The sequence below is a fragment of the Mytilus trossulus genome, chromosome 3, assembly GCF_036588685.1.
Source record: "Mytilus trossulus isolate FHL-02 chromosome 3, PNRI_Mtr1.1.1.hap1, whole genome shotgun sequence".
Lineage (NCBI taxonomy): Eukaryota > Metazoa > Mollusca > Bivalvia > Mytilida > Mytilidae > Mytilus > Mytilus trossulus.
This window is the reverse complement of record NC_086375.1, coordinates 70959182-70969775: the sequence shown is the minus strand read 5'-3', so window position 1 is coordinate 70969775 and position 10594 is coordinate 70959182. Positions and strand designations below refer to the sequence as shown.

Genomic DNA, 10594 nt, shown 5'->3' with positions numbered 1-10594 from the left:
AACAACTTACACTTATTCCATACACCAAATATAGTAGACCTAATGCATACAGTAAACGAAAAATTAACAAAAAAACACTAAAACTAAATTATAATAAATGAACCATGAAAATGAGGTCAAGGTTAGATGACACCAGTCAGTTTTATAAGACAGAAATTAACATTAAAAAACGAAACTTCAGTACTCGATCTGTAAATCATCATTCGTGGAAACTCCCCATCAATATTGCAGCCCTAAAATAGTCTAGAAAACTATTATAATGACGTATCGAAGAACGCACAAAGGTTACAATATAACCCTTTTTGACAGGGATACAAAGTAGAGGCTCTAAAGAGCCTTATTCGCTCAGTTTGGTCTATGTCATATTAAACAAAGAACACAGATTAATTCAAGACAAAATTGTGTTTTGGTGTTAGTGAATTGTTGGTAGATCTCACTTTGCTGAGCATTCTTGATGCTTTCAAATATCTCTATCTATAATGAACTTGGCCCAGTAGTGACAGTGAAAAATATTTCGTAAAAATTAATAAAAACAGAATCCTTTTTAAAATTGATAAACATTTACTATAAAGGGCAGTAACTCCTTAAGGGGTCAATTGACAATTTTCGTCATGCTGTCTTATGTGAAGGTCTTATTTTGCTGAACATTATTATTATTTACAGTTTATCTCTATCTATAATAATATTCAAGATATTATCCAAGACCTGCAAAATTTTCTTAAAATTACCAATTCAGGGGCAGCAACTCAACTACAAGGCGCCTGAATTGTCTGAAAATTTCAGCGTAAATAGATGTTGACGTAATGAACGATTTTGTTCCGATATTTTTCTGTAAATGCTTTGGTTTCAGAGATATGAGCCAAAAACTGCGTTTTACCCTATGTTCTTTTTTTAGCCATGTCGGCCATCTTGGTCCGTGGGCGGGGTCATCGGACACATTTTTAAACAAGATACCCTCTTAATGATTGTGGACAAGTTTCGTTAAATTTGTCTTGGTAGTTTCAGAGGAGAAAGTTTTGTAAAAGACTACAAACATTTACAAAAAAATTACTATAAAGGGCAATAACTCCTTCAGGGGTCAACTACACATTTTGGTCATGTTGACTTATTTATAGATCTTACTTTGCTGAACATAATTGCTGTTTACAGTTTATCTTTATCTATAATAATAATCAAGACAATAACCAAAATACTGAAAATAATCCTTAAAATATATTTCAGGGGTAGAGCCCAACAACGGAATGTCTGATTTATCTGAAAATATCAGGGCAGATACATGTAGATATTGATCTGATAAACAATTTACCCCCATGTCCCAGATTTGCTCAAAACGCTTTTGTTTCAGATATAAACCAAAATCTACATTTTACCCCTAAGTTCTACTTTTAGCCATGGCAGCCATCTTGGTTGGTTGGCCTGGTCACCGTACACATTTTAAAAACTAAATACCCCATTGATGATTGTGGCAAAGTTTGGTTCAAATTGCCCCAGTAATTTTAGGGGAGGGGATTTTTGTCGAAGTTAATGGACGACAGACGACGGACGCCAAGTGATGAGAAAAAGATCACTTGGCCCTTCGTAAAAAACAGACTAAAATACTTAAAGAAATCAGAAAAGCCTTTACAAAAAAAAAAAACGATCAGAAAGAACATAACAATTAAACAACGTACCAGATAAGCTCATCACATAAAAAATTGTGAAACAATCTAAATTAGAATATGATAGAATAAGGTTGTTTGTGAGCGCTGAACCCTCCACATGACCTGGGAGAGTGGTGTTACAGACCACAAAAGCCAATAGAACAGATGCCTAAATGTCGATGTAGACCATTATTGAAATATTGATAATGGGCTTACGTTTGGCTGTGAGGAGTATTTAAATTACCTTAAAATACAAACACATATCTTTCGACAGTACCCGTATGTCTGTACTCCCGAGATCCCGCCAGTTGAGACGCACCCCTTGATTGACTACAAGAGTACAGTGGATCCATATGAACACTTCCTAATGATTAATGTAGATGTGTCCTTTACCATATTATCCCACCACCAGAACAATCCCCACACCAAAAAACGCTCAAGGCGTGTAGGACACCGGGAAGTCTGTTATTGTCGTGGAGGAAGCCGAAGTACTCGGAGAGAACCACAGTGCTTCTCGACAGGAACGGGTTGTGGAACAGACAACCCGAAGAGATTTAAGATTGGTCTCTGTTGGTTCATTTGTGTATGTGCAAATGTGTTTTCTAATAATTTCGAAGGTAGTTTAAAATAAATGATATTATAGGACGAAATCTATATATAAAAACAAGAGGCTCTCAAGAGCCTGAATCGCTCACCTTAATTTTTTTGGTTAAATCTCTCATCAATGATTATTTTGGCTTTTCAATTTATTTAAATGTTCTTTGAATCGTCCTATTTTCTTCAAAAGCAAAAAAAAAAATCATTTTCTCCTATGTTCTATTTTAGCCATCGGAGCTATGTTTCTTGACATACAAGGAAATAAAATATAAAATTTATACTAGATACTCTGAAACTCATTTAGCCTAAGTTTGGCTGAAATTGATACACAGTTTCAAAGGAGAAGATTATTTAAAGTAAGTCAACATGTTGAACAAATTGTGAAAAAAATCTTTAAAGGGCAATAACTCCTTAAGGGGTCAATTGACAATTTTGGTCAAATTGACTTATTTGTAGATCTTACTTTGCTTAACATTTTTGCTATTAACAGTTATCTATAATAATATTCAAGATAATAACCAAAAACTGCAAAATTTCTTTAAAATCATCAATTCAGGGGCATTATACCTGAAAAACCAGTTACCCAATTCGGCTAAAAATTTCAGGACAGGTAGACCTTGACCTAATAAATACTTTAACTTCTTGTCTTATTTGCTCTAAATGCTGGAGTTTTTGAGATATAAGCCCAAAACTGCATTTTACCCTGTGTTCTATTTTAGCCATGACGGCCATGTTTTTTTGGCGAAATAGAAAATAAAACACAAACTTTATTGTATACACCCTACTGATCATTCAGTTGAAGTTTGGTTGAATTTGGTTGAGTAGTTTTAGAGGAGAAGATTTTTTAAAGTTAGCAAATATGATGAACAAATTGTGAAAAAATTGTCATTAAAGGACAAAAACCCCTTAAGGGATCAATTGACAATTTTGGTAACATTAACTTATTTGTAGATCTTACTTTGCTGATCATTTTGGCTGTTTACAGTTTATCTTTATCTATAATAATATTCAAGATAATGACCAAAAACTGCAAAATTTCCTTAAAATTACCAATTAAGTGGCAGCAACCCAACAATGGGTTGTTTGATTCATCTGAAAATTTCAGGGCTGATAGATCTTGACATAATAAACATTTTTACACCATGTCAGATTTGCTCTAAATGCTTCCGTTTTCGAGATATAAGCCAAAAACTGCATTTGACCCCTATGTTCTATTTTTAGCAATGGCGACCATGTTTGTTGATAGATCAAAACTTCGGATACAATTTATAAACTAGATACCCTAAGGAACATTCAGCTAAAGTTTGGAAGTATTTGGCCTAGTAGTTTCAGAGGAGAAGATTCTTGAAATAGTTTACGACGACAGACGACGGAAGACGACGGACGCCAAGTGATGTATGGCCAGGTGAGCTAAAAGGTCTGCCACACAGGTTTGTTGTCGTTGATGTCAGATTTTGAAAAATCGCTGCTATTTTTATACAAATGTTTTCAGACGTTATTCTATTTTTAAAAATGTTGTAAAGACACCCGACTTTTGTAACTTTTGATGCAAGTACGGTGTTCTGTAGAACATGACCTTGTTTTTTTTTTGTGTCGTTCGGTTGACTTGCTGACTCATTGACGAATACCCTGAAATTATTTTATTCGTACTTAAAACATGCATATTTAGCATTAAAATAATAAATTTTCAATCTATAAATGATCATTACACATATTGAAACTTGTTACTAGTAGGATATGGCATATCCTCTCAATTGCCATAATTTATATAGATAAAACAATATATAATAATTACATATTTACTGAATCATACACTAACTTCTTTAATGTATGAAGATAAATGTTCTAATCCAGCTTTGTATGAATCATAAAATGAATAAATCATAAATCCATGTTCTACTCCATCCCAATGTTTATAGTTTAAAGGATGATTAATTCGTCGAAGGCGATGTCCCAAAATCATTCCTTCGTCCCGTAAACCGTCATATTCTGCTGTTATAAGATAAGTTTTTGGAAGAAGCTTCAGCTCTTCGTCTGTTGACATTAAAGGTGCGAAATAAGGATTAAGTATAACATTGGCAACTTTGTTTGCAATTTCTATATTTTCTTTAGAGTTGTCATCGTCTGGTACCATTTGGTACTTCCACGTTAGATGACTTGGATCAACCAGTTTCCGGTATTTTTTCTTTGTTTCACGTGTTGTATGAGTGTTTTCTTTAAAGTATTCCACGTACTGGTCCCCGCCAAAACCATACAGATTATAGTAATGTATCATTGTCGTCTTCGTAACAGGTGTATATGTATTTCTCATAGACACATCAAACTCCCTGTAAGACGATAAGTTGTAATCCATAGCTTGTAATGCAGGGTAAATAAGACCTTGGAAATTTAACTTCGGTTGAATGTTTTCTTTCCCAAAATAAAGGGAAACTGCCATTGCCAGATTTCCACCAGCACTATCACCTGTGAAAAAAAACAAGATTAAGGTAGTATCAAATGCTTAACGACAAGTGTCAAAACAAATATTGCAGTGTGTTGCAGTTTATTTTAAGACGAACGGAAAAGAATCATGGGGTTGCATCGTTTTCTCTCATGTTTTTTATTGTATGGGAACCGTTTCGGTTATATTCAGAACGCTGGCTTTTCATGATGTAAACGATTGCTTTGTATGTTCAGCTTTTGGCATGCTTGCAATATATGGCACTAGAAGTTAATCAATCGATCAATCTTTTGGTAAGATAGATCTTATAGTTCATAAATATTCATTTCTGTTAAACGATTGAACATGTTTAACTCATCAATCAGTAAAGAACATTTCACTTTAAAGCATTTTTTTCACATGATATTGGTGATAAAGTCAATATATTCAAATATCAAATTATTACCTGCAACGCCAATTTTTGATGAATCAACACCAAATGCAGCTGCATTTTTCATAAAATATTTGGTTGCTTTCACACAATCATCAAACGCTGCTGGGAATATATGTTCTGGTGCAAGCCTGTAGCTGCAAGGAATAAAACAATGGACATAATTTAGTACAATACTTTTAATCAAAAAATAGAAAAGAAATTAACAGCTTAATTTGCCTTAATAACATTTTGTTGTGAATTTATTATTCCTAAATAAAAAAAAATTTTTTTTTTTTTTACTTTTCATCGTTTCAAGTGTTGAATGCCGTGTTCTTTACGCAGCCATATTACCAAAATTTGTCAAACCTTTGAATTACCTATGATACGTTTTTCGCCGATTTTATTTGCTTTAAAACAACTGCTGTATTTATTCATAAACTTATTCTAAAATAAAATTGAGAATGGAAATGGGGAATATGTCAAAGAAACAACAACTCGACCACAGAAAAAAACAACAGCAGAAGGTTACCAATTCAATACTGTAATTATATATTTGAATATTGTTTTAATAGTATACATATTATCTTATTATCAGTAAATTAAAATCATTGTGAATAGTTTTGTTATACGCATATGATTTTTAACGGTGCTGCAGTCTGTAGATGTCTTGATTAATTCGGCATTGCATAAGGTCGTGTTTTGTCTGTTTGTTAATGACCTTTTTACTCTGAAAATCATTTGAATATACAAAAAAGAAGATGTGGTATGATTGCCAATGAGACAACTATCCACAAAATACCAAAATGACACAAACATTAACAACTATAGGTCACCGTACGGCCTTCAACAATGAGCAAAGCCCATACCGCATAGTCAGCTATAAAAGGCCCCCGATAAGACAATGTAAAACAATTCAAACGAGAAAACTAACGGCCTTATTTATGTGAAAAATGAACGAAAAACAAATATGTAACACATAAACAAACGACTAACAATAAATTACAGGCTCCTGACTTGGGACAGGCACATACATAAATAATGTGGCGGGGTTAAATGTTTGGTATGTACTGGTTCATGCTTAAATAATAGGTACATGATTTAGAGGTAGTTACTGGCTTTGAGCTATGTGTCAGCAATTGTGTGTACTTTCAGATCTGTGCTTAGTGTCCTTGTTGTTTAAACTAGCCAAAATTGTTTGCACTTAATCAAATTATTATGTTCACAATTTCGTAATTGCCATGAGGATAATATATTTGCATACAATCAAGTGAGCAGACCGAACATGATTGATGTACTCTTCTCTAGTAATCTTTGCGAGTAAATGATAACCCGGCAGAAGGACAATAATTTTTTACATTGCTTTTGAGTTTTTTTTATCCTTCTGTGTAAATACTTACTCTACTGAAACCACTATAGCTTGAGTCTTTTTAGCAAGAGCTCTAGTAAATCTGTCGTATCCGTCTTAAAACAAAACAAAAAAAACACTTAAAAGTGTTATTAAAAACGCAACAGTTACATGTATTAGAAGACCACAAAAAAAATCAAAAATAAATCGACTATCATATTTTTGTTTATTATTTCATGTATTCTATAGAATTACACTCAATGTCCATATCTGGGGTATGAATATTTCTCGATCGATGGACCAGAAATATTTTGAAATAGCTCATAAACTTGATATATATATGATATCATTAATAGCTAATATTCCAACAGACATAAAATGTATGATATTAAAACAAAATTGTATGAAATTGAAAAACAAGAATGGGTTGAAAAATTTATCAAGATAGAAATGAACCAAATGGTTACAAGTTACGTACTTATAGACTTTATAAAAATGTATTAGAAACAAGTTCATATCTCAAAAATGTAAATGATAGACAAAATAGACGTATTTTATCTAATTTTAGAAGTGGGGGTGTACCTTTAGCTATAGAGACAGGTCGTTACACCAATCCACCAACTCTTATTAATGACAGAACATGGAAATATTGTACAGTTGATTGTAGAGAAGACGAAAAACATTTTTAATGCATTGTCAATTTTATTCAAATCTGCGATATGGTCATTTTTTTTTTAAACCGAAGTTCTAAGTTAGAATAATATATGACCTTTCTAATAAAAGAAAAAAACATAGGAAACGTTCTGAAGTGTCTTTTGTGCAATTAACTAAACATACTTTTGTATTGTGTTTATATCGCTCGATGGTGGTTCAACGCACTATTATTATTTATATTGTTTCCGCAGCCTTCTCGTGATTTGTCTTTCTTTTTATAAGACATATTAAATTCTTACCAACGCTTAACAGTGTCCAGCCACCTCCATGTATGTAAACTACACCGGGTCGTAATTCTTTTGACGTAGTTGTTGGTTTGAATATTCTCACTCCAATGCCATCAAATGTACCTTCTTCTGACTATATATGATAAACAAAAAGTTATAAATAAAAAAGGCTTTTATATACTCAGTTTAGGATTTTGCTCACATGTATAACGAAGCGTTACGGTTACTGATCATTCCTTTTGTTTTAGCCAAGAAACATAGACGATACATTTTCCTAATGCAATGAATGTTGTAAACCTTCAAACAATCGTCGAAACTGAAGTGGCTGGAAGGCAGATGTTAAAGGCGCACTCGCTGTCAAATTCATATTAACCGATTTGACTAAAAAAAAATTGCAAGTGAATAATTCATAATTAATGTCATTTAGCTTAGTTTGACAAAATGGACCATACTGGCTACTAAAAGTAAAATATTATTTCACTATTTCATTTTAATTAATGATTGAACGATCCAACTGTTATTTAAAGATAGTGATTATCATGATTATGAAGCGTTGTTTTTTTGGCAGAATCCAATATAATACGTCTGTTACATCCCATGTTCACATCATAAATGGACTTAACAATTAAACAAGGACACATAGTTGATTATTATTTTTTATACCTGAACGCCTTCTATTTTGGGATGTAAATATTTTCCAGCCATCAGAGACATATCTGTTACTGCACGAGTTGCATTTAAGCGCGAAAATCCAAACAATTCAGCAAGACGTCCCTATATGAAAAAGAATATATATATATACTTGTGCCAATGTAGAATATATCTGATTTATCGCAAACATACCTGAAGGCAAAATAAACACTCCTTTCAAGGCTTAGTAATATGACTTAAAACCACAGCTCATAATTATCACTTTCAGTCACATGTATAGTAGTTATATTAGTCAATGTTTGAAGAAGAAAAAACGTTTCAATGTTAATATACTCATGAACCTTGTCATGAGTTTTCTGTACTTGTGCAAATCTTGCGATTGTTTTCAATATTTTTTGTTGTTGTTACTTGAATGTGATCACTCGTGGCGATTTACAAAACAAATAGAACTTGGCATATCTATGGTTTAGCCAATTGTCCGTAGCTGAAGATCACATATTTCCTTACTGTTTGTTTTCGTGTTGTTAGATTGCTGTCGAGTTCTCCAGAAAGTGTTTTTCAAGGCTTAGTAATATGACTTAAAACCACAGCTCATAATTATCACTTTCAGTCACATGTATAGTAGTTATATTAGTCAATGTTTGAAGAAGAAGAAAAAACGTTTCAATGTTAATATACTCATGAACCTTGTCATGAGTTTTCTGTACTTGTGCAAATCTTGCGATTGTTTTCAATAATTTTTTTTGTTGTTAACTTGAATGTGATCACTCGTGGCGATTTACAAAAAAAAAAGAACTTGGCATATCTATGGTTTAGCCAATTGTCCGTAGCTGAAGATCACATATTTCCTTACTGTTTGTTTTCGTGTTGTTAGATTGCTGTCAAGTTCTCCAGAAAGTGTTTTTTAACAAGCCAGGAATTGACAGTTGTTAGCCATTCGTTTGATGTGTTTGAGTTCTAGATTTTGCTATTTGATTAGGGATTGTTTTTTGTTTTTTTCACATTTTCCTCATTTTTTGTGTGATTTTACTTTTTTTCAAAATTAAAAGAACGATAGCATTGTCGTCAAACATGACTCGATTGGTTCCTTTGTTGCTTTTGATATATATACATCTTATAATAAAAAACAGTTGTAACGTTCTGTGATTTCAGCAGTGAAACTAGACATTGAAATAGATTATACTTACAACATCATCAACAATTTTAAGCGTTAATGCAGGAATATGTTGTTTATATGGTTCAATGGCATCTTCCGGCAGTGGAATGTAAGCGTAATAAGCCACGGAAAATAGTATGATGGGTGCAATTAACCATCGCTTCATAATTGTATATCAATGGTCGATGATGGAATGATAGGATTGTCTGAGAAACATATAAAATACTTTATTGATAAACTTTCTTTGTATATAAAAAAATCCCCAAACTTAAATTCTTTTGAAAATCATACAAAGACATCTATAAGCAAATTTGTTTAAGAAACAAGCATTATATTCCTGTTAGAATGTATTGTAATTTCAGCATGCGTTTTTATTTGAACGTATTAAAAATAATCTGGTGAAACTTTTTCTAGGTGCTTTCATTTTTTGTAAATTCTGCCAGGGATTGAAGTATTTTGGTTTTGTTTTGTTTTACATCTGATAGGCTGCTATTGACTCTTGATTTCATTGACGCTCACCATTCTAAGTGCATTAAGAGACACGTTTTAGCATGCCTGTAAGCAACAATTTTTTATATAAAAAAGATATGTGGTACGAATGCCAATTAAAGAACTATCCACCGGAATGGAATGAAGTAATGTTAAGCTTATATATACCACATCATGTCCTTCAATAATGAGATAAACACACACGTTTGTACAGTATTATAGTCAGCTATAAACAGCCCCTCATTTACTAATCTATGTATCTTACGTCCTTGTAATTCGTATATGATTACTTCAATTTACTCGATGGGATAATATTTGCATGTACTCTTCACACCCTGTATATTGGTCTTAGATACCCTTATTTTAAGATGTACTTTACACATTATTATTTTATTAATAAACGTACCAAGATGTGATTTGATACAATGCAAAAGTACGTTTGAAATAATCAATAAAATACGTTTAGAAAAATAATAATAATCTAATACATGGGCTTACCTTGTCCACCTTAAATCCAGGTTATCATGAGTTATCCATGTGATTTAATTATATCTCATGTCAAAAGTTTATAATTTATCATTTTACAAATGCACATGGTAAAATTGTACACACTATACATGTAAATACATTACCCGTTTACATACATGTGTAGCTATAGGTGTCTGAAAGAAAGGTAGAGTATTTTAATCTTTTGATTTAAATTAAAATACATTTAAGTGCTTTTAGGGAGAACTATACAATACTACTCATTATCTATACTTTTTGTATGTACATTTTTTTAGTACAATAAAAAACATTACATAGTCTTTTCCATATAATCACAAACGGTCAGCCATAGCCTACAAATATGAATTATGAGTGATGATGAGTTAGTTCTTATATCTGAGCATGGGTCATATTTAAAATATTGTATATTAGTATAG

At 32.2% G+C, this 10594-nt stretch overlaps 1 protein-coding gene across 1 annotated transcript; it reads right to left on the bottom strand.

Moving 5' to 3' along the window:
• Positions 1-4022: 4022 nt before the first annotated feature.
• LOC134712289 (neutral cholesterol ester hydrolase 1-like) lies at positions 4023-10317 on the bottom strand. The gene is made up of 7 exons (XM_063573690.1): positions 10170-10317; positions 9214-9388; positions 8039-8149; positions 7388-7508; positions 6487-6550; positions 5123-5244; positions 4023-4700 (listed from the first exon to the last, which is right to left on the bottom strand). Exons 2-7 carry the CDS (start codon positions 9346-9348, stop codon positions 4045-4047), a joined length of 1209 nt encoding a protein of 402 aa, XP_063429760.1. The 5' UTR covers positions 9349-9388; positions 10170-10317; the 3' UTR covers positions 4023-4044.
• Between the last annotated feature and the right edge of the window lie 277 nt (positions 10318-10594).